Source organism: Cinclus cinclus, chromosome 3 (genome assembly GCF_963662255.1).
Source record: "Cinclus cinclus chromosome 3, bCinCin1.1, whole genome shotgun sequence".
In the NCBI taxonomy this organism is placed as follows: Eukaryota; Metazoa; Chordata; class Aves; order Passeriformes; family Cinclidae; genus Cinclus; species Cinclus cinclus.
The window spans coordinates 93,092,445-93,116,113 of record NC_085048.1 but is presented as its reverse complement, the minus strand read 5'-3'; the positions used below and the strand labels follow the sequence as shown (position 1 = coordinate 93,116,113).

Here is a 23,669-nt window from a genome sequence, read left to right as displayed (position 1 = left end):
ACAGGTTTCTACCAAAACCACTCCCACCTTCCTCCATTTTCTCCCATCATCTATTCTCCACATTGGCTTCTCTCCAACAAAGCTTCACATTGTTTCCTACACCTCTCCAGAACTGGAACATCATCTTTCCCCCTCCAACAGCCTCTCAAGCCGTCATGCTAACCTGATGCTCCTTAGCCCAGTGACTACCACACTGAGCTGCTTGGTTCAAACTTGCTTGTCCCAGTGTAAAGCAGTCTTGGCTAACCCAACAAACCCTAGCCCGAAGAGCAGGAACCCAAAGCCAGCTGCTGTTTTCAGACTCATGGCCTGCATTCCCATGCCTCCAATAATGTAGAGGCACCACAAATGGCAATACAGCCATCTGTGGCCTGGAATTCTACACATGGCACTGTCCAGCTGGGAAGCATATGCTGGCCCTTGCCAGGAGCTGATGGAAATATTACGTATTTCTTCAAGTTGTCTTCAGTAACTGCTCCATTCCTGGCAAGATATGGCTGCCTCCGAGATATGCTCTCGAATTACAGTGAAGATCATGCAGCCATAAATATTTGCCCTCCTGCTCACGGAGTATTTGCCGAAGGTACTCTAGACATGGTCTTCAAAGTTCTGACAACTTTTTGTAGGGCATATAACGTTTGGAATCAGAAAATGAGAATTCTGAAACAAAGAGAAAACAGCAATTCAACTGAAATATACTGCAAATTAACTTCCTCTGGTCCTGAGCTGTTGCTGGGGGGAAAAAGAAGGAGTTTGGTAGAGCAGAAAGTTATTGCATCCACATTTCATACTGGGTTTGGCACTTCAAAGAACACTGTACATTTGCCATTCAACATAACCTTGTAACCTTTCAAAATGCAAGAGTCTGTTTTCAGGATGGCAGTACATTAATTGTGAAATCTAAATGCACTACTTCAGATGTGGGTCACAGCGATGGCAGTCAATTATAACCAAGAACCCCAGGTGATATCTGTAATACAGACATCCTGCGCCAGCTCACAGCCACAAATCCTGCTTCATGGTATTTTCTTCCATGGCATTAGAGACGGCACTTTTTGGCAAGAAAAGAGAGCAAGGCCCCTCTGCTCCTGATTATACGGAGATCAACCTGAAGGATCTCTGTTGCCGTCAGTGTAAATTGTCTCAGATTTGCACTGTGGAGATTTGGCCCAAATCTATAGTAGCTCACTCTAAACATATTCCCCAACTGAAAAACAAGACAAAACACTGTCTGAATTGAAAGTATTTGAACAACTGACTGTGCGGTTTATATTTAAATCTGACTCATAATGGGGTAATATGTTCCACAGCATCTTCCTCCTCATACCTCCAAGCAGGGAGAGAGGCCCTGGAAGAAGTGGGGGTTACCACTGCCTAGAGGACAGACAGTTTTTCCTAGACCCCAAGCAAGCTCCACAGGAGCTCTTGACATGGACTGGGCCCTCCCCAACACAGAAAGTCCAAAGGTCTGCTCCTGTTTGCCCCAAATTCTTCACTGCAATCTGATGGGTCTCCCCCAAGCACTGCTCATTTGCCCCAGCCCTTGCTCTGATACATCCTTTGGATGTATCCCTCCCATCCAGAGCCTTTCAGATAATCCCACTCACAGCAGCCTCAGATAATGATAACAATAAACCACAGAGCTTCAGCTGCACTTTTTGTGATGCTTTATGATGTGTTAACAAAACATGGCACTGCTTCCACAGGAAGTAATTATTACTTGTTACTGTTTGACTGCCTGTACATAATAAAAATACCTTAAACCCAATACCACAGTACTCTCTGAAGGATGTCTTTTCACCCTGTAAGGATTTCCACTAGTTCTGCTTTGCAATGGTGCCTATTTGTTTTTTGGAATGCTTATTCATAGAAGACAAGGCTTTTTTTAAAGGGTGCAGGAACTTTATTCATAAATACAGAAGCACCTTAATAAAAGAAAGATGTGATGAAGTCTTCAAAGCAGGCAAGAAAACTGATGAACAAAGACATTCCCATAACAACAGAGCTTTATCTGATCAAATTCCAATAAAGTCCGCATTTGGCATAAATCTTTAAAAACATAGCAAGGGCCACTGGAGGATGCTAAAACTTGTTTATTTAATATTACTCCTCCTCCCTTCCCCAAAAGCACTTTATCCTCTTAATATTTTCTGAAGTCTTGGGAAGCGCATTGAGTGAACATGGCACGGTGGAAGGATGGGAGAAGCGTGCCTTGTCCAACGTCACGCCGCTTCTTCCCTTCCCTTCCCTTCCCTTCCCTTCCCTTCCCTTCCCTTCCCTTCCCTTCCCTTCCCTTCCCTTCCCTTCCCTTCCCTTCCCTTCCCTTCCCTTCCCTTCCCTTCCCTTCCCTTCCCTTCCCTTCGGCTTCTCACTCTCCAATGTGCTGATGATCAGCAGCATAACCATTAGGTTAAGCCTCCCTTTCAGGCAGAAGAAACAACAGAAAAGGCAGTGCCTTTAAAGAATTTAATTGTCTGCGGCTTCAGTTAACCAGAGCCAAGAAGAGACAGAAACTTTCATACCAGCCTTATAAAAGTAACTTAATTCCTACTTCTCTGAGTTTTATTGTTTTCCATCCTAAGACTACTTAGTATGTGCAATGCACTTCCCATCTGTGCAAGAACACACAGATGTGACTGACTAATCATTAAATACCAAGAGAAGTATTCTGGGTGAAAACAGACATTTTCTGCACACAGGGATTACTACTTGCCCATTGGCTTTGTGGATGCATCCAGGGCACCTGCATGAGAATTAATCTGTAGGATTCACTGCCTGGAGAAATCCAGATTGCAGGAAACCTGGCAAGCAGATTCATAACCACTCACTCCCAGCACAAATATGATGGGGCACTCTGGTCCAACTCAGCCTCTGAGGTGGGAACAGGGTCCTGCTGCTGCTGCGCCAGGGGCTGGGAACAAGGGGCCACAGCCCTGGCTCACCATGCCAAGCAGCCCCAGACTGCCTTCCCAGAGTCAGTGCAAACAAGGGCTGTAGGAAAACACAAAGTCCCTTTCTGATGTGGTTTGGAAAAGGGAGCCAAGTACAGCCTGAGGAAAGCTTAGCTGAAAAGGTGCAGTTTTGCATTTCTTCTTTCATTTTAAGGGGTAGATCTGTAAGGTCAGAGGACCACACAAAGAAAGAATCAGGCGGAGAAACAAAATATTTATATTCTGCTTGCTTATTTTTTCAATTTACCCTGCACATCTGTCTCTAGCTGTTCCTTAAATAGTTCTTTAGAATAAGGTTGTCCCTTCTGCATCAGTGGTATATATGTCACTACCAAGCTGCCACTGGACTAAATCAGAAAGCTCTTGGAGGGCAATTAGAAGATGTGCACATGTTCAGGGACTATCGTAGTGAACCACATAAGAGTTCTGATTCTCCCCCAGAAGGCTTCTGCCCCTCTCCTCCTGCTTGACTGAGAAAGACAAGGGGACAAAGAAACAATCATTCCTTGAAACTGCAGGTATGAGAGGAATTCCAAAAACCCTCATCAAGAAGAACCCCACAACAAAGCAAATAACTAGGCAACCTGAAACTTGGTTGGAGGAGAAAAAAAACCCCTAATAATTAAATGTTGCTTATGCAAGATGAAAAACCACACTGTTCCTTCTGGGCACAACAGCCCTGGCAAGCCCAGCATGTATGTCACAAGACAGGAAGCAAAGCTCATGCACAGAGGAGGAGCGGCAGCTGTTCATGCCAACTCTACCAGCAATCTCCTCTGCAAGGCTTGCTCTCCATGCATGGCTTTTCTTGCTGGAGTCAGATATCTGACTACGTTTTCAGCCCCTACAGAAGACAGTTGCCTCTCCCACTTCTACTGAAAAGAGGACTTTCCTCACTCTCCCCTTTTACCTCCCACGTGTGTACCATGTTCACCACCAGACAACTCTATCTGCATTCTCACTACAGCAGCACACAGCCCTGAACCTCCAGCACACTGGGGCACCAATGCCTCCTTATCCATCGTTCTTCACCTTCATCTGCAGAGATTTTCTTCTTTCTAATCTCTAGAATTAATATAGTAAGTTTTAGAATGCTTTCTATAGCACTGTTCTACAATACACCACAGAATATCTCAAGTTGGAAGGGACCCGAAAGCATCTTGGGTGGCTTGCCTCCAGTTTCTCCCTCCTTTTGCTTTTCCTGTTAAGCATTACATCCTAACTTCATATGCTGTGATGGAGATCAGTTGCAGCAAGATTTAGGAACTAATGCTCCTGGCAGAAGAGCTCCTGCCAAGGCTCCCATGCAGTTCAGACTGCCCATCACAGAGCTGTAATACCCCAGTGCAAGGTTTTAGGAAGAGCTGTATACAAGATTGCAAGAGATAAACATGACCAAAGGGAAATGATCCAGAGACAGCTTGCCTCTCTACAAGCAAGGAACAAAGTAACATGCCTAAAATATGCCTGGCACAAACACACAGGGCATGCTGCCTTTGGCTTGCCTGTTACTTGGTGGAGAAAAGATCTAATCCTACAATAACCTGCACTCATTACTCACCTAACACTTCACTTAGTTTGCTCCACCCAGCCTAAAAAAGAAACTGCCTTACTCACCAGCCATGTATTTATCCAGGGACCCAAGTACCTGCCCTGGATGCAGGCGTAGTCATTTCCATGGGCACAGGCTTGCTGGAGTCAGACTCCTTTCAAGTAAGCCCCAGCTGTTTCTCATCACAAGGCAAAATCCCAGCCAAGCAAAGGCCCTTTCTTCCATACCTCTGCTGAACTCTTTGTGTCCCATGTTCCTCAAACACAGAAAGGCAATTAACTGAGTTCAGGCGACCACAGCTGTATTCTTTTCAGGTGGCTGGCTAACAGCGCTCAAAAGTAAAACAACAGAAAGCCCAGAGATGCCATCAGCTCCTTTTAGGATGTCTGAACAGTGAGGTCAAGCCAGAATATACAATTGTTTCAGCAGGCTGCTGTGGCAGCACCACTGGGACTCACAGTGTATTTCTCTGGGATGGCTGTTCTATACAGGCGACACCAGTGAGTGATTCTCAATAGAGGTTCTTATTTCCCTTTTAAAAAATAACACATTATTTGCTCAACTTTTCTGCCATTCTGTTCTTGGAAAGGATGGCAGTCAGGTAGCAGCACCCAGTGATGCCGGTGGACCTGAAACACATTCAAATGGGAATTAAGCTTTTCCTACATTTAAACAACATCTAAACAGACCAACACACTTCTCCTGCTGTCAGCCTCCATGACTGGCTTTTGCTGTCTCTTCAGCAAGCCCATGAACCCAAACTGCCCCCTCTCTCTTCTTCAAGTTTGGCTTCCACTTGACCAGACCAGGCAGAAAAAGGTGAACATTCAAAGTGAGGGAGAAGACTCAAATTTGCACCCACTGGATCCAAGCTGAACTTTACAGTGCTGCAAGCCCAAGACAGCTCCCAAACACAGGCAGCAAGAACATGCAGGCAGCAAGAACAGAGCTAAAGAGGGTCTCCATACACTTTTACAAGGTGGTATTCTATGCGTCAGGGTTTTCAGCAGAACATGTCACAGGCTGCTGGAACACCCGTGAGTTTTACTCAGTATAAAACTTCTAGGAGCTGGGCCCCCTTTAGTTGCTGTTTAGTTCTCAGTAAGGAGAACTATGCTTTAGATGAAATATGCTCTAGACAGTGTTTGCACAAAGGCAGACTCTACGTTAAATAATGTTAGAGGCTCTAAAATCCTCAAAGATTAAATTACATAAATCCTGTCAACACTCTGGAGTGATAGAGTCATGGGGCATTTTCTTACTCACTGCACAATCCCCGAGTCATCTGCTTCCTTGCCTCAAACCCTGGACTCCTATACAGAAGCCAAGTTTGAAACTCCTAAGCTTAGCAAATTCAGTTTTAATTCCACTTCTACAAGGAAGGCTTAAAAAGCTTCTCCTGAACATGGGCCAGAGAGAGGAATTTGACCTCTATGTAAACTACAGTTCAGGTCAGGTGTTGGGAGACAGAGATCCTGGGAAAAACTTTTTTGATGTCCTGTTCTCTCACCCTTTTTTATGTGCTGCGAAACATAGAATCACAGAGTCACTAAGGTTGGGAAAGACCTCCAAGATCACAGAGTCCAACCTTTGACCAAACACCATTATGTCAATTGGACCATGGTACTAAGCACCATGTCCACTCATTTCTTGAACTCTTCCAGGGATGGTGACTCTACCACCTCCTGGGCAGCCTATTCCAATACTTGACAACTCTTTCAGCGAAGGAATTCTTCCTGATGTCCAACCTGAACCTCCCGTGCTGCAGCTCCAGACCATTTCCTCTTGTCCTGCTGCTGGTTGCACAGGACAAGCCAATCCCCACCCAGTCACACCCTCCTTTCAGGCAGCTGCAGAGTGATAAGGTCATCATGAGCCCCCTTTTCTCCAGACTAAACACCCCCAAATCTCTCAGCCACTCCTCATAGGACTACCTCTCTAAACCCTTGCCCAGCTTTGCTGCCCTTCTCTGGACATGTTCCAGCACCTCAATGCCTTTCTTGCAGTGAGAGGCCCAAAACTGGACACAGGATTTGAGATGAGACCTCACCATGGCTGAAGAGAGAGAGAAAAATCACTGTCCTGGTCCTGCTGGCCACACTATTGCTGATACAATCCAGGATGCCATTGGCCCTCTGAGCCACCTGGGCAAACCACCGGCTCAAAACTCTGCAGTTCTGAGGCTTAACTGCTAGAAAAAGTTTGCACATTTCTGCTTAGTATGATTTCAAATAAAGTCTTTTCTAGGGAAGGCACTGAAATAAGAGGCTGCTTTGGAGAAATGCCTTAGGTTGTAATACAGGATGTGACCAATAGTATGTATTCTATCACCATCTGTTAAAAAAAGAAGTGGGGCAGTGTTCTTTATATTTTCCACAACCCATCCTTCCCCCAGGCAGGTATCTTCTGTTAATGGGCCACTCAATCACACTGCATGACTGATAAAATCACATCATCACACTGGGAGATGCTCCTCCCAGGGGGAGGAGCAAAGCATTTCCTACCTAGATAAAAATTGAGATTTGGAACACCAAGGCAGCCTTTTTCCACTGGATTCCAGAGGAAAACCAGACCCTTCTGTATCATCACTGGACCTTTGGAGGAAAATTGCACCCTTCTACAGGAGCACTGCTCCAACAGAGCCACATCTGTCACTCCAGGAAGACTGCAGCCACCATTTAATGGGACTGCTACCAACACCCTGACTGAATGACGGGGTGTCAGCTTGTATTCTGACTCTGTCAGTGTTTTGGTTTTTCTTTTTTTGTATTACTGCATTTTTAGTTTAATTTTCCTAGTAAAGAACTGTTATTCCTATTCCCATATCTTTGCCCGAGAGCCCCTTAATTTCAAAATTATAATAACTTTGGGGGGGGGGGGGGGGGGGGGTTACATTTTCCATTTCAAGAGAGGCTCCTGCCTTTCTTAGCAGACACCCGTCCTTCAAACCAAGACAAGACAGGAGACCCGACTGCTTCTCCCCACGGTTTGTTCTGCCTGCAAGAAGGGTTTGCAGCAGCCAGGTGGGGAGCTGAGGCGTGCGAGGTGCCTCCATACCTGGTACAGCTCTATCCGCTGCTCTGAGACGCGGGCCTTGGTGTTCTGCAGGCGGAAGACCCTGAACTCAGCCTTCACCAAGTTGGAGGCGTTCTTCTCCATGGCTGACACGTCAAACCTGACGATTCGGAAGTAAAGGCTGTAATAGTTCGGCGGGATGGCGTCTGCAAGAAAGCAGTGGGATTTTATGACTCTTCTTGATGATAAAATATGTCGTTGTTTCAAACATTTGAATACAAGATGGCCTCAGTCAGGGAAATATCTGAAGCATGGTTCAGTTTCTAATGGTCAATTCAGTACTATTAACAATTTAACGAAAATTAAGAAAATCTACCCCATGAGTTTTCTATAAGATTGCCATGTTAACAGAGATTAACAACTACTTTCAACTCCATTTCAAGTCATGCATTTAAACCTCCCCTCTTTCAACTTACTGGTGGAAAATCCTAAATACTTATCAACTGAGAAAAAAGCATAGAAGTTGGTACACAGTAAATGCCTTCAGGCTTACAGAGTGTTCACAAGGATCTGCTAAGGCAACAAATAACAGCAGCTCATCTGATCTGTATGTTCTCTGAAACCCACTTTCCCCCAGAATATGGACCATGAATTAGCCAGCTTCAGATTTTATTCCATACCTAGTTATTAAAGGATATTTTTGGAACAAAATAGTAATTCTCATTATAGTGATGACGGCTGGAAGAGAAGAGGAAGGAAAAACAAAAGGGAAAAGGCAAGCAGGCAGCAGACACTGTAAAAAGGATTACATGAATTTTGACCACTTGGAAGCAATTAAAAGCCATGAACATAACCACCCTTTACTATATATTGGGCAAAAGCAGAAAAAAAACCCAGAAAAATGGCCTCAAGTCTTCAACAGCAGTGTTAGACATCTCAGTTTAGGTTTCTTAGTTTAGGTTCTATGTTTCTCCTTTTCCCAGTGGTAAACCCTGACTAAGGGTAAGCAGCAAGGCAGTTTTGCACAAACCAGGAAAGCCTAAGGGGTTCAGTCATCATCTGAGGCCCTTCCACACTGTCCAGAGCAGCAGCACCAAGAGAAATGTGCCTGCAACACTGCTGCCTGACACCCAAACTCGTCAGAGAGGAGACGGGGGAAGAGAGTGGAAGGAGACAAGCTCTCACTCCTCAGACAGGAGATGAAATGCCTGATACAAATCTCTGTTCAAATCAAGAGAATGGTTTATTCTTCTCTTACAGTGTGAAAACTGAAGTGGATAAATTAAAAAAAAAAAAAAAGAGGAAAAAGGAAAATTGTATTTGGGGGCTGGAAAGGCATTTTCAGCTGAGGAAGCACAGGTGTTCTCACAGTCACACATTTAATGACCCACTTTTTGTAGCTCTTTGAGTAAGTTCAAACTGACTACTTAATAAATGTAGCTATGAGAAAATCTTTGATGATGAAGAAATAATCTCAGTCTCAACTGCAGATGCATTCTAAGTGAGAGATGAAAAGTTCTCAAAACATTTCAAAACAATCCTCTGAAAGAGTACTCCCCAAAGCAAACCCTCAGTATGATCAAACAGGTACAACTATGTACAGGAAACCCCAGACTTCCTTATGATTCAATTTAATTAAAGAAAAAAGTGCTCTCAGACTTTCACATCTGCAGTGCTTGAAAATAACCCCCCAGGCATCATAATCACTGTTCTTGGCTACCATGCTTATTGACAGGAAACTGCTACAATCTCACAGTGAGAACTCGAAGGCAAAAAGATGCAAATTACTCCCACGCCAAAGCCACTCCTCTCTCCCATCAGCAACACACCAGTGCTAGAGTCTCCCAAACAGTAAGGAAGGGCTGCTGAGAAAGGCTTAACTCTGTCCAACTAGGATGTTGATACATTTTGCAAATTCTTATAAAAGCTACTTGGTTCGGAGATTACATCCTCCTTTAAGAGAGTAACAGTATCTTCAGTTTATTTTTCTTGCTGTAGGAAACTCCGAGACTACTACTTGTTCTTCAGCCAAACCTAATCCTACTAGGAATATAATTTGGCATAATAATATGTATATATAAGATTGATGCTTCCAGGATGAGTTGTAAGTTGTCCTTCCCTGACATTTGTTTGAGGCATCAACCTACCATTTTGCTCACTGTGGACAAGCCAAACTAGCAGCCATTCACTTGCCCTGGCACAGACAAACCCTGTTCATCTTGACTTTATTTTAGATCGAAAAGCCCTATTTAACTGTCACTTGGGTTTATATTTAGCTTCTTATTCCTAGAACTTTCTTGTATTATATTTGTAGGCATTCTTTCCCGTCTCTTTGTTTTAGGTACTGCATATTACAAATCTCTGAATACGTATCCGAGTGGATATTCCTGAACCATTCCTGCCTTGATATTTTTTCTCCTTTTCATATGTAAGGAAGACAGAGAACGAATACTCTTTCAGTGTGCCTGTTTTTGTGTTCACATGTGAGCACTGCAAAAACTGCATTTACCTTCCACTGGAAGGCAGGCCTGGGACAACTCTGTGAGTAAGCAGGAATTCCTGTCCTTCAGAAGTTTCATCTCTCTTGTAAGATAGTTTTACATCTTTATGTACAAAATCCCACATAAGAAATTTGATTTCTTTACTCTATCATTCATGACAGTATCCACAGGAAGTCAACTGAGGAAAAGGCATTACTCATGGACTGATGAAAAAAAGGAGGAATGGCTGACTGCACAACTGGGGTTTATGTGAAAATTAATCAACATGAAGTCTGAGAAATGAGACTTGCAACTCCCTTTAAAGGAACAGTAAGAACCCTACAGAGCCTACAAGGTCTTGGATTAGCCTTTAAGTGATCTCAGATGCTGCAATTTATCTCTCTTTGTGACTCCACCTTAACCTCACAGTTGTATCAATTCAGATTCAGTTGGATATCTCTGCACTCCCCTCTGGTTTTGGCTGGCCCCATGACTCCAGTAGACACATGGATGACTCTGACCAAGCTAGTCTGCAAACACAGTTACCCTGCTGCAGACTTGACTTCTGAAGTATTCTTTGAACTATTATCATTAATGAGTGGAATTAAATCAATATGTTTCCTGGAGCTAGGAAAACACAGATTTCTTTTGTTTTGGTGGGAGAGAAAATACCAAATGCAATGAAAGGTTCCATTTTTATCATTTTTAAATTACTCATTAAATCAACCCTCAAAAAAACCTGAAGACTTCCAGCTGTAATAATCACAACCACAACCATCACAACTGAGACAAGTTGCACAACACAGCTGAAGAACGTGAAGGCAGCATCCATCCTTCCTCCCTTTAGGCTACTAAACACCAAGCGTCGTAAATTTACTCTTTTTTATTATTACTTTTTTTTTATTTTATTTTTTCTTCTGTCTTGAACAAGCTGAAACTTCATCAGCTGCTTTACAGGAGAAGTCTGAACTGCCAGGTTGAAATGTACTCTGGTATGTGAGTGATTAAGTGCATAAGGACACTGTGGTCTCTTCTGCCTCTTACTGACTTCGTTCAATGTCCAGCATCCTCCAGGCTTCTGTGCCAGCAACCTGGACAGCCCTGCTCTGACAGAGCAGAAAAGCACCGATGGGAGGGGTGAGGAGACCCATCCTAACACAGTCTTCACTATTGCTCCAGGTTGGAACACTGTCAGTGAGAGGAACTGAACACATTCTCTGACCAACTATCCAAAACAGCACACGGGCCCCCAGCAGCACCTGGGAGGAGAGCAAGGTGTAGTCAAGCACCTTGAAACTGAAAGTGGGGATAGGAAGTTTGTTTCATGCTGAAGATATTCCCCAAATCAGGAATAACCTGCAAAAAAGGATGACGCTTCTGCCTTGTGCAGTTGTGTTTGATGAACTAGGCCCTGCATATCCACAGCTTTCCTCACAAGTACTGCATGTACTGACATTTCAGGAGAAACAAAACACTCTGTTTGACACAGCTCTTCTGAGAGCTGAGCCTTCGTTCTGGCGAGGAAAAAGACCGAAATTCAATTGTATCCAATTTAGGCTTTTTTTTCCCCTCTGAATTTTCATTTCTCTTATTGAAACAAAGAGAAATCAATTACATGCACAGCCCAAGTTAGGAAATGTAAACAACTTTTCTTTTCTCGTTGGAAGAGGCCAGACAGGCCGCCTTCACACATACACCCACATTGGAAAGGCTGAGAGCTTCAATCTAATCCTTCCATCAAGCGCTTGTAATAAATGCTCCAAAGATTTATTTTTATTCCCTTTTGTGTTTATTAAACTTTGGAGGGTTTCTTTTCCTTTTTCTTTTCTTTCTGGTGCTTTGCCCATTCTTTATTATGGCAGCTACAAAACACGGAGTGCCCTTTTCTTCTCACTCTCATTTTTTTTTCCCCACTCCTCATCTTTCTAACTGCAGTACATGAATGACCATGTAGTAGGCTTTGAAGCAGCACATGCAAATATTTATAAGAAGAGCTTGATTGTTATTAAATGCAGTTGTTATGCTTTCCATGCTCTGGCAAGCTTCCCTAACCTCTCTAACTATTAGGACCATTTAGGCTGTTTAGATTTCAGCTCACTGATAACAAATTCTATGGTTTTTTTCTTAACAGGCAGCATAACGTGACATCGTTTCTCCCTCTGTGTGAATTTCTCTCCCTGCTCAGCTTTGGGGTCCCTGCCAGGAGCTGGGTCAGGCTGCCTCAAAGACACGGTAAGTGAAGCAGCATGCGCTGGAAGGATGAACATCTTGTCAGCTGTGATGGCACATCATTCCAGCAGGATCCCATCCTTCCTGTTAGGCACACTTGGGTCACAAATCCTCTCCTCTTTTCCAGGGGAAGTCTCTCCAAGAAATGAGAAGCTTGTTTAATGTATCTGGGCTCCCAAAGCCCATAATAATCACACTGCTCATCCCTCCCAACCCTGATGTGACTGCAAAATCCTGCTGGAAACTGTCTCTCTGCAATCAAAGGGGACTTAATAATGGAAGCCATAGGTCATATCCAGGAATTGGGACTGGCCCTCAAGGGTAAATCCCACTATGACATTAAGCTATGAGTACATCCCTTAGCTGATCAGTGCTCTTGGACCAAGCACTTGTGCTATTCCTCCTCAGGCATAGCTTCCAGGCTTCTTGCAGCAAGGCTTCCGAGTCAGACAGTATAAAAGCAGCATAAGAGACTTACTGCAATATTCCAGTTTTTATCTACAAAGTTGCCTCTGAGGAATTACCTTTATCTGTCATCAGCCATTTGCTACTGATGAGGGACTGTGCACCAGAACTCAGAAAAAAACCCACTGGGAACACAGTAGGTTGAGAAAGAATAAATACTGAATTAGCAGATTTTGTGACATATTTTTCACTGTTGAACCACTTGCTATTCCTCTTCTAAAACATATTTAAGATCTATGACAATATATGAAAAGTAAACAACACCAGGACATTCCAGATTAAAAAACAGGCACAATGAGGCAAAGAGGGAATTTTCGGGGGACACGTTTATGAAATTACGTGTTCCTTACTAAAAATCTGACAAGGGCCTTCTGGTTCTGCTACTACTTCTTCATTGGTTCACCAAGCCTGAATCAAAAGATGACTAGTCAAAGCAATCATCTCAACAGCAAACAGATCTGGTAGTCAGGTTTCCAGTTACCCAAATAATTCATTCCCTCAAGGTACTCCTATTGCTCTGGAGTCTGATGGACTCTGACAACACTTTTACATAATTGTCTTTTTTACTTTCAAATTCTGTAATGGTGAAAAACATCCTGCAGTCATCTTTGGGTCAAAATGCAACTGGCATAGTAAGTATTCTGAGACATTGTAATTATCCTCTGGAGAATCACAGGATTAAGTTTAAGTTTAGGTTTAAAGTTCTCACAAAGACAAGTAGCAAAATAAACTCAAATAATCGTTAGTGGTGTAGCAAAGCTGCTGCATAGGATCCTTTTACAAAACAGGTTTAAGTCCTGGCTTTGTGGGTCACCATAAAGATGCAAAGAGAAAGGCATCTTATTACATGCTCCCTTAATTTCTGTCACTTCAGCCTTATTACAACACTGGAGCTGGATGAGTCTTAAAGAGGGCAAGAAACCTTGCCTTGAAAAGCTACCATTGCTATTTTAAGACTATAACAGTTCAACAGAATTTTTTGTGTGTGCTTTTTTGTGTCTTTTTGATTGTTTGTTTGTTTTTGTTGTTCTGTTTGTTGTTCTCCCTTGGCTGGGTAAAATCATGTTGCAAGTTTGACCTCAACCGTGTTTAAATGCTGCAGCTGAAACTGACTGCTTTGGATGTTAATTTGGTATGCAGACCATTGCAAGAAGAGCTGCAATTTTGCTATATCACTGAATTGTCTGATTCAAGTGAATCTTATCTGACAGAAAGCCCTAATTTAGATCCTTCTTTCCACTGGACCTTCTCTCTCTGCCACCCTTGCACCATTATTTTCAAGCTACTAGCTACTCAGTCCAAAACAGCATTCAGCATAAAAAAAAAAAAAAAAATCATACTACTCACACCAGGCATAAAGAAGGAAGAGAAAATACCTATCCTGAATAGCAGTAATGGCTTCTTCTCTCCTCCCTCTTTTATGGGTTCCATAGAAAAATAAGAAACTAGGCCAGTATCACATAGGTTTATTCACCTCCTATGAGGCACAACACCAAGAGTCTGGACTACAGCAGATACCCTAAAGGGATCCCCTTTGAAAAAGGTTCCCAGCTATTCCACCACTCAAAAGGCAAAGGAAAATCGTATTTGATACCAAAGAGAAAAGCTGCAGGAGCATTCTGCTTTACCTGAGATGACCAAAAGCATCAGACAAAGTCTTCAGGATCCTGTGAATGACAGAGAGGCACTGCTGCCTCACACATTCCTGCTGCAGGGCAAAGGAGAGTTCAGGTGGGTGCAGCCTGCCACAGAAGAAAACCTGTCCCCCATCACTGCTCATTGCAGGGGAGGTTAGAAAATACAAATGTGTTTCAGCAACGGGAGAAAAATACTTAAGGAAAACATACACAGTCCTTCCAGACAAGCTACACAATCTGCTTTGTAGGAAATGAGTTGTTTGTGTGGGATGTCTGGAACAAAAAGTTAACACCTGTGGAATACACAGGAAGACACCTGGAACTACGGACTACATGTATGAGTTTACATCTTCAGATGTATGGTAAGGTAAACCAGCACAGAGATTACAAAAACTTGTAACTACTTCACCTCCACAGAGCAGTCCTGAGGCAACTACAAGACACAATCCTCTTCCTTAACAAAGTCTCCTGTTCTGAGAGTATATTCTGTTGAGTGAATTCCTTTAGGAAAGTGCACTTTTCTTCTGCAGCTCTGAAGAAAGCAAAGACTACCCAGAAGACCACTTCTGCTACAAAACAAAGCTCTCTAAGTATTAACTTCTAGAATAATCTGAATAAACACAGCCTCTCGAATCAACCTCCTGGATCCAAACTTCTGAAGCTGGAGGAGAATCAAAAGTTTGCTGAAATCACTGAAACCTCTGGCTAAGATGAAAGGGGAAACTGTCTGGTCCCTTTCGGGAACACAAAACCAGAACTTCAGTCCAGGCACACTGGGTGTGACCATTCCCAAATACTCCTCTTTCTTAAAAAGGAGCAGGGAAACCCTCCTAGGGCGCAGACCCTCTGGAGACAAAGTAGCACACATAGTACTGCCCCATGCCTGATACTTCTTTTCCCTACCTGGAGTAAACCAGCACTTCACATGAGAACACCTGCACGGTGCTCAAGAGACACTTTCTGCCTCTTCACGACTGCTTGAATGTGAATTTCCTGAAGAGAAATTCCACCATGTGAACTCACCAGACCCTCCTCTCCCTGCCTTCAAAGCTTTCCAGGCTGTTGGCCTGTTTTCCCTCATCCAATCTGAAACACAGGGGCTGGGTAACACAAACTACACTGACAAATCACATGAGTGCTGTTCTCAGCTGTTCTAAATTTTGAGCTGTTTGAGCAATGCTTAATTGGGGTAACTTAATTACTTGGGATTATTTTGGAGAGCAGCAAATGCTGAGTTTTCCATTCCGGACCATCTTTCCCATATATAAATCTCCAGGCATTTCAGGAAATCTGAAAGGTCTGACCTCGATTCTCCTCTTCTCAAAGTCCTCTTTACAAATCACCTCTCATGTGAAGCAGCCAGAGAGGGAATGTAAACACAAACCCTACTACTGTCTTTATTCCTCAACAAAGGAGTCTTAATCTTGCAGCAGGTTAAAACAAACAGGGTAAAGGTACAGCACAACTGCTCGCTCTCTCACACATAAACCCCTTCTAATCTCACTGCTGCGTATGCAACACTGCAGTTTTAATAGTGAGAGAGAAAAACACATCTTCAGATGTGTCCCTCACTCCTGCACTGGATGCCAGCACAGCAAGGCCATGACCATGCATTCCCTAGAGAAGCTGATCCTTTTCTCCAGGTAAGGTGCACGATAAGCTAACAGGAAAGCTGCTGTGTCTGTCAACAGGCATTAGAACAAGTTACGAAGATACTAAAGCCTCTCCAAAACCTGAGGAAAGTTTTGGTCCCGCTGAAATCACTGACCAAACATTCCCAACACTTTGAAAAGGGCCAGGAATTTACCTCCACAGCTGCAAGCACAGAGATTTTCAGTACAAGGAAACTGTCTCCAGCCTCTCTGTGAATTCATCTGCCAACAAAAGGCCCTTCAGCTTTCAGCAGTTATTTTGTGAACATTCAGGGAAGAAGAACTCCTTTCAAATCCCCATCAGGATCCTTTGAATGAAATCCCAGGTTATCACATATCACCACTGAAATCAAATATGTAATAGATGTGTGTTGTGTTTGGAAACTACTCAGGTATGTACTTCGCTATTCTACTTACACTGGAATGCAAGAAAAATACTCCTAGTGTCTTTCATCTCTCTCCATGAAAGGCTGCTCCTCTTTCAGCTAGGAATCATAAGGAAGAATTGCAAGTACAATTGCCTATCTCATCTTAAAAAAAAAAAAAAAGGTGGGGTAAAAAGACAAAGCTCACCAAGGAACATAAACCTTTCTCACAGGCAGACTAAGACTTGACTTGCTGGCACAGTTCAGCTGAGGTTACATGGCTGCAATGACCTCAGTGAGTGAAAACAGAGCAAACCAACCTTCCACCATTCACAAGACTGACCAACTGTCTTCCCTGTAACATTTTTTCCTGTTCCATTTCCCAATCTCATTCTGCTTGCAGGCTACTGAAGTGATACCTTCTGTAAAAAGAGACCTCTCTGCTGGCAGGCTGAGGAGGCAGACAAGACCACAAGTCCAGCTGCACTGCTGTGTATCCCACTGCTTTACACAGACATTGGGATGCTGACTGCAGTGCCTGAAACCCCCTATGCTTCAACCCCATCAATGCTTCAACCTCCCCTACTAAACCCAAGTCACCTTGAATAGTTTTTATCTAACAACAACATTTTATCTTCTCAGTGGCAGATTGGCTGTAAGGTTCTATTTATGTGTGTGTGTTTGAGAAAGTCTATATATGTTTATTAATTTTTTTTAAATCCTTCCTCTTCCTGACACCTTTCTGATGAATTTCACTTGCACTCACAGCCCAGCCAGCAGGATTCAGACTGGCTTCACTGTGTTACCACAGTGCCATTTTACTAAGGAACTGTATTTTATAAACATGCTTTATTCAGATGTACTTCTACTGAATCCCTCAGATTCACACCAAAAATTCCTTCTGTTATAAATCTATCTTCCCTGTCAGCGAGAGGAGCTTGGCATGCCTGCACACAGCTCTGCACACTCTGCGTCTCTCCCTCCTCTCAGCTCCAGGGTTTCCGCAGGCATGAAGCCAAGGCAGCAGCATCCTGCTGCCCTGGGGGGGACCTGCCATCCATGGTAAGGTAAGAAAGCTGCCCTCCCTCAGCGGTGCCCAAGGCAGAGAAGTCAACCAGCCCACTGGGTCAAGATGCTCGCAAGAACCACGGGACATTGGTCCTATAGGGCCAGCCCAGTCAGGTGTCCCCAGACCTGGGGACCAGGGTGGTCTTTTGGGGACCCCTGAAAGCAGTTCCAGGAAGGAGGATCGTGTTTAAGCCTGATCCTTGGAGAGAAGCACAGGCATATCCTCTCACTGCTAGAAACCAGGGTTTATAGGGCTAACCCCTCGAAGGAGATGGACTCAGTGCTTCCTTTAAGGCGAGCTGTGGTTACCCATCTGTAAAATCAGGCTGCTGCACTCTGACAGCAAACACGCTCCTCACAGGCTCCAACCTGTGCCTTTAGTGCTGGATGACTTGAGCTGCCTTTTAAGCCCATGAATGCCATCTCCATTTTAATCTTCTGTGTAGAAGGGCTTCTAATCACAAGCTGTGTTACGAAATCCACGAGGATGGCTGGAAATCTCTTGGATATGTCCTAAGGATTATATTATGCCAGGTCAATGCAACTATACAAAAATCTGCTTTACAAAAAATGTACCACTGCAGAATAAAGCTGCACTGGTGAGAAAAAAACAGACCTGGAAAATATTCTGAATTATTTAAAGAACTAAGAAAACTTTCCCCAAATCCAATTTTCTCCAACAGTGTCACAACAACCACAAAGCCGTCATACATGACAAACTCAGTGGTGTTGAAATCAAGGAAATGGCAGCAAAAAGACATTCTCAGGATATTTCACAATTCAGTTTAAGCTGCTGTGTTTCTGTGCCTCTCTACCTTAGCACAGAATAATCTAAATATCGTTTCTCTTGTTCTCAAGTCCAACATTTTATTTCTCCTCTTATACTTCTGTTGGGCAATTCAATCAGCTGGAATTCAATGTATGTGATCTAAGTGGTAAAACCAGTCTGAATATTTAGCACATAAACAGGGCAAGAAGTCTGTCACTCTGCTTCAGAGAAAGAGCATAGGGACTGGCTTCCCTGTGAACATAGTCCTCTCACAGTCATCCTGTGAGCCTATTACGCAGCCATGTGCTTAAAGGATTTCCTGCCTCAGAGCCCATAGCACTGAGGGAGCACAGGTTGAACGCAGTCCTCGTGATGTTCCTCAGACCGATGAAAGCCTGCAGGACCAAATCCTTCGTGCAGCTCACACTTGGAATGTGATTTTTGTTACAGCTTTCCCAACCTACCCAACCTGTTTTGGAAAGGCCTCCTCTAAGTAGGAGCAGGAGTAGGCAATAGTTTTCCTGCCTATGCTCCTGGTGACCTTGCAGTTCACAGTGTGGTGAGAGAGATGAAAGTGAGTGTCAACCTTCTGCAGAGATTACTCATCCCACTCTTCCCAAACTGGCCTGTGGACAGTCACCTCTTACTAACCCTCTCCAGGGCCCCCCCAGCCTGGAGTACATCCCAGGCTAGATGGAGTCATCCAGTCTCCCCTGATTTTTTTTGGTTTTAGTATGGGACGAGAGTACAGTTTCAACTGACAAAAGTTGGTCAAGGCAGGTCCCCTGCACAGAGATTAAATTAAACAGTGCATCCTACAGAACCCAGGAGGGCAGCAGTCTTTGCTCAGTCATGGATGACTACTGAGTAAGAGTATACCATAAACCAAGTTGTCCTAAGTTACTTTTCCTTTTAAGATGGACCTAGAAAGAGTAGTGTCCTACTGCCAAAGGTTTGAAGCACCAAGTCCTGCTTGTTACCTATAGCTGCAGGTTACTGCACGTAAGGCAATGTACCTTTGAAACCGTGAGCTCTCCTTTTCCTCCTTCTATCTGTGTAAAGAAAACCCACGTTTTTTAGGTGCACATCTGTCATTCATCACACTTGGTGGTAGCTCTTTTACTTTTGCTGCCTCATCTCACTTGGAGCTCTCTCACCATTTCATTCCTTTAAACCACTCAGGCATTTTCTCTCTTCAATTAGTCCCTTAAAACTTTCCTTCCTCCTTAAGCTTATGATTATTTTTTCATTAGTGCATTTTGTGGTGCTCTCTAAGGAGAACAAAACGAAATAAACCTCTTTCCTCTCAAAATTACACTGTCATGTTCTGAACAACTTGTAAGAAACCAAGCCAAGGCACAGACAGATAATGAAGGTAACACCATCAGGTTTCACCCTCTTCTGGAAGAGGAAGAAAGTAAAATTGAACATACAGCCATAAACCATAGGAAATTAAATAGGTCGCTGCAAATGAAAGTTGCCTGTGAAAATAGTTTCCAGGTCTATGGTTTTAATTACTACATAAATGAATGGAAAACAGGATTAAGGAATTTGCACAATAGTTAAACATCATATTTGGAATCATAGCCTTTTTCTTCAGCTACAATACCATGAAGGTATAATTCAATGAAGTCCAACTGAACTAGATCCAATTTCTCCTTGATACTTAGTTGGGTAGACAAAAATCTGAAATCATTCCCCAGTAGCACTCCTGTGGGACTGAAACATGCAATATCAGGGTGATTTTGCAAAGCTTCCTCACTTATACTCAGGCTTTGGATTTTATGATTTGCACCCATTAAAAATGTCTATCTATGACTTCCAGTTTTTCAGCTTTGCTCATTTACTAACTGTTTCTAAACAAGATTTCAAGCACCAGTTGAACCATGGACCATGAGCCCCTCTACAGAAGTCCTCTGAGTTGATAAAGCCATCTGGGAATCAATCAAAGTATGCAGAGGAGCAGAAGTGTTGGAACTGCTCTTGTGCCCTTTCAAGAATCCATTCATGTTTGCAAACATAAAAGCTTGGTGCTTTTCATTCAGAACTAGAGTGAGCCTTTCTTTTTTCCTTCCTTCTTTTTCTTGTTTTCCTCTTACTGCAGCGCACATTGATTTTAGCATGAACAAACTGCCCATGAGTGACTGTTCTTTACATATCTTCATGTAAGTCAGTCAGTTACCCAGGGAGAATTTAGCATGCTGTAACAGCTCAGTCAAGCTTTTCTTCCACAAGCTTAAAATCCCCCTAACTCCCCTTCTCCTTCACAGGCTTGCTCTTCATCTCCAGCTGAAATTAAATTCAGTAAATATTACACTTGCAAGGTAACAGGTCTGGAATGTGAAGCATCTAGAGCTCAGCAGAGTCTCTTCTTGGCATCTCATACCTACCTTGTTGCCTAGTGCCAAACAGTATTTGACCAGTTTTACTCAATTCAAATGAAGATACTGAATCCCACAACTTTACAAACCTCTTAAAAATCAAAACCACAGTTAAGAGAAATGTCCTCTAAGAAATGCCACTAAGAGAAGGTAAAAGGGCTAAATGCTTTTTTAGAGTCCTTAAAAAGAGCAGCATCTCAAATAGACCTTTCCATGTAGAATATATGATTATATTTTTGTTATCATCCTTCACAAATTAAAGACGAGAAAGAAGATAATGGCTAGTTTGTCATGCTCTGTCCTACACGATCCTTGCCCGTCACATTATGAACTGCACAACAGCAAGGACCAACATGGGCAAACTTCTTTCATTCCATAACTGAGTTTACAGAATAACACTGAGAGCCAGCTGATATTGAAGAGTAAGAACAGCCATAAAGCAACAAGTAAGTTCAAGTTCTCTATAATCAAGCCTTAGTGATTGGCACCATGTAGCATAGCTTGGCAAGGATCAACTCCAAGCATTTCTCACCTTCTAACCTAGGGCTGTGTCCATACAGGCTCAGTTTTGACTAATGCTAACTTCCAAGTGCTCTCTGTTCCAAACTGCAAGACCTCCTAAGGCTGGAAGAGCTCTTCTGAATTTAACATTTGCTTGTATTAATTAACCATATGGATGAGATGCTTTGTGTCAGTACTAGTCAGAAAGAGACAGCATTCCCAGCTTCTTTCCCATGGGAATGCAATGGCTGGCCAACCCAACAGGTACAAGCTCTGAATGGTATAACTTGACTAATTTACATACAGGCTACAGGTCTGCTTGACCTTGAGGCAGAAAGTTATTCTTTGCTAACCTAATCCTCAGAAGCCTTGGACCAAATGCCTCTCAAAATTTGAAGCAGAAATAAACAAAATGCCTTTGAATCTGAAAAGACACCAATATTCATCACAGATGTTTTTGCAAGAATCTCGGACTAGTAGCAAGGTGTGGGAAGACCACAGCTTCTCAGACCCTCTTGTTCCAACTTGGCCTTTTTTTCCATTTCAATGCTGAAAACGTTCTAGATACTAATGACTAAATTTTATTTCAACAGTCCACTTTTTACACAAACCCACCTCTTTCCAGTCTGATCTAAACTGTGGCCTCCAGTCTCTACTGGTCCAAGCACAGCAAGAGTGAGTAAACAATGGCCTTTCTGAGCAAGTGAAAGCCCCCAGAGCACTCCTGAACAGTGATACAGTTAAAAAAAAAAAAAAACTAAAAAATTTTTAAAATTTATTGCCAGAAAAGCAAGGAAAAAAAGGATAAAAGAAGGAAAAGTAAGGAGGAAAAAAAAAAGATTAAAAAGAGATTGTTCTTCTGAATAATTTCAAGTTAACATAGTAAGATGTCCTAGACAGTTTTCTAAGTCTTAAAATCATCCCATTTCAAATGTTGGTTTATGTAAATCTGGAAAGTTGCCTTGTCTGGAGTAAAATCATATACAGATTGAAAAAGGATTAAGTTGGGGGTTTTTTTTGGTTTTTTTTGGTTACAATATATGCAGTTTTTATATTTTAACCTTCTACTGTCTGAGACAGAAGAGAATTGGGAGAGCTGGGAATAAAGAGAACGGGGAAGGGTATGGCTCCCTGCAAGGGCTGCTTCAGGTATGGACTCTCTTTGTGCATTGCACAGGGTAATACAGGGCATTACAGACACGAAAATGTCATTTTATAGCACGGGCCCTCCTCGTGACAGGTTAACACACGAGGAAATCCAGAAGTTCGTATCATAGTGGGCACTCAGTTCTGGTCTGTGCTGTTCACAGCTGAGTGTTCAGGATTACAAGGCTAGACTGGCTTTCCTGTGTCCAAATAAAACAGCTAGGTTGATCCAGTTGGATTTTCCAAAGGGCAAGATAAGGTCCTTCCCCGAAATACTACAAATATCAATCACTCAGAGTGCTGCCATCTGCCTGAGATTCAACTGCAGAGAACTGGCTTTTGGACAGACACCACCAGGAGTGAGTTCCTGATTCCTTTTTCCTTGGTGAGCCTTCTCACAGCCTGGAGGAGGCACCATGACAACAGAACTGTGGTGCAGGACAGCTGTGCCCCAGAGGTACCTGAGTGACAGGGGTAGGGACACACACCTCCAGCAGGGCAGTGGTATCACCAGGACAATGGAACTACACCCCAGCTCAACAACAGATTGCTTATTGCCTCCTGTTCTAATGACAGGTTTTGCTCAATTAATTTAAACTCTTTGCCTCCATGTGAAGTTTCACCTATTTTCTTCCAAATCTTTACAGTAATACCCCCCCCCCCCCCCCAAAATTTGCTTTAAATTGACAAGCAACTTTACTTTTTACTTTTTTGGGTGAGCATAAATGTTTGAGACAAAATATTCTAGAGAAAGAGGCGTGCATACAAACAGGCACACTTATATGCACATGAAAAAACAAAAAATATTGAAGAATATGTTTCAGACTAACAAAATGACATCCAACTAAATATTAGAAAAAGATGTTCTGACCATTTATGATTCAGAAGAATCCAAAACTAACGCAGACTCCAGACAGAGATCACATTCAGTGAAAGAGCTCCACAAATTGCATCATACAACACCATGACTGTGATAATGAATATGGATTGCAACTACAGGGTCAATGTCTGCATTTCTTAAGGCTCGAAAAACAGACTAGGAATGCCTTAGCAGCTTCTTGGAATGAGCTAAAGAATTATTTGAAAACACATTAGTTCAAAGGAGCATGAAAACTATCGTGGCTCTTCTATCATGGCAAGTTTTAAATTTTCTGCTCTACATGCATTATTAGTCATACTTCCTACTCGTGGGGCTCTGCAGGTATTCAGCTGACCTGTGCCTGCAGCAGCGGCTCCAGAAACAAGCCTTTACTGCTCCAGTCATATGACACTGACATGAATTACACATGATACTTAAGTTTAAGGATCATATTCAGAGGGAGCAAGCCCTGAGAAGTGGCTGTGAAACAGAGAACTCTCTGAAGAGTTTGTCGTTCAGTTGGGTGTTTTGTCTGAAGTACTGGCTGCTTACCCTGGAGGCAGAGTCCTCCTCGATGCTGATACAAAAGAACAGGTGAC

The 23,669-nt window shown here is 43.0% G+C and overlaps 1 protein-coding gene across 2 annotated transcripts in view; it reads right to left on the bottom strand.

The window, feature by feature from the left end:
* Positions 1 to 23,669, bottom strand: part of TGFB2 (transforming growth factor beta 2) — a 58,907-nt gene that overhangs the window by 13,379 nt on the left and 21,859 nt on the right. Inside the window, exon 3 of one of the 2 annotated variants that reach the window (XM_062490434.1) lies at positions 7,542 to 7,699. In XM_062490434.1, the coding sequence (XP_062346418.1) occupies positions 7,542 to 7,699 (158 nt within the window). Of the gene's footprint in view, positions 1 to 7,541; positions 7,725 to 23,669 lie in introns of both variants that reach the window. The other variant, XM_062490433.1, reaches the window with a different exon arrangement.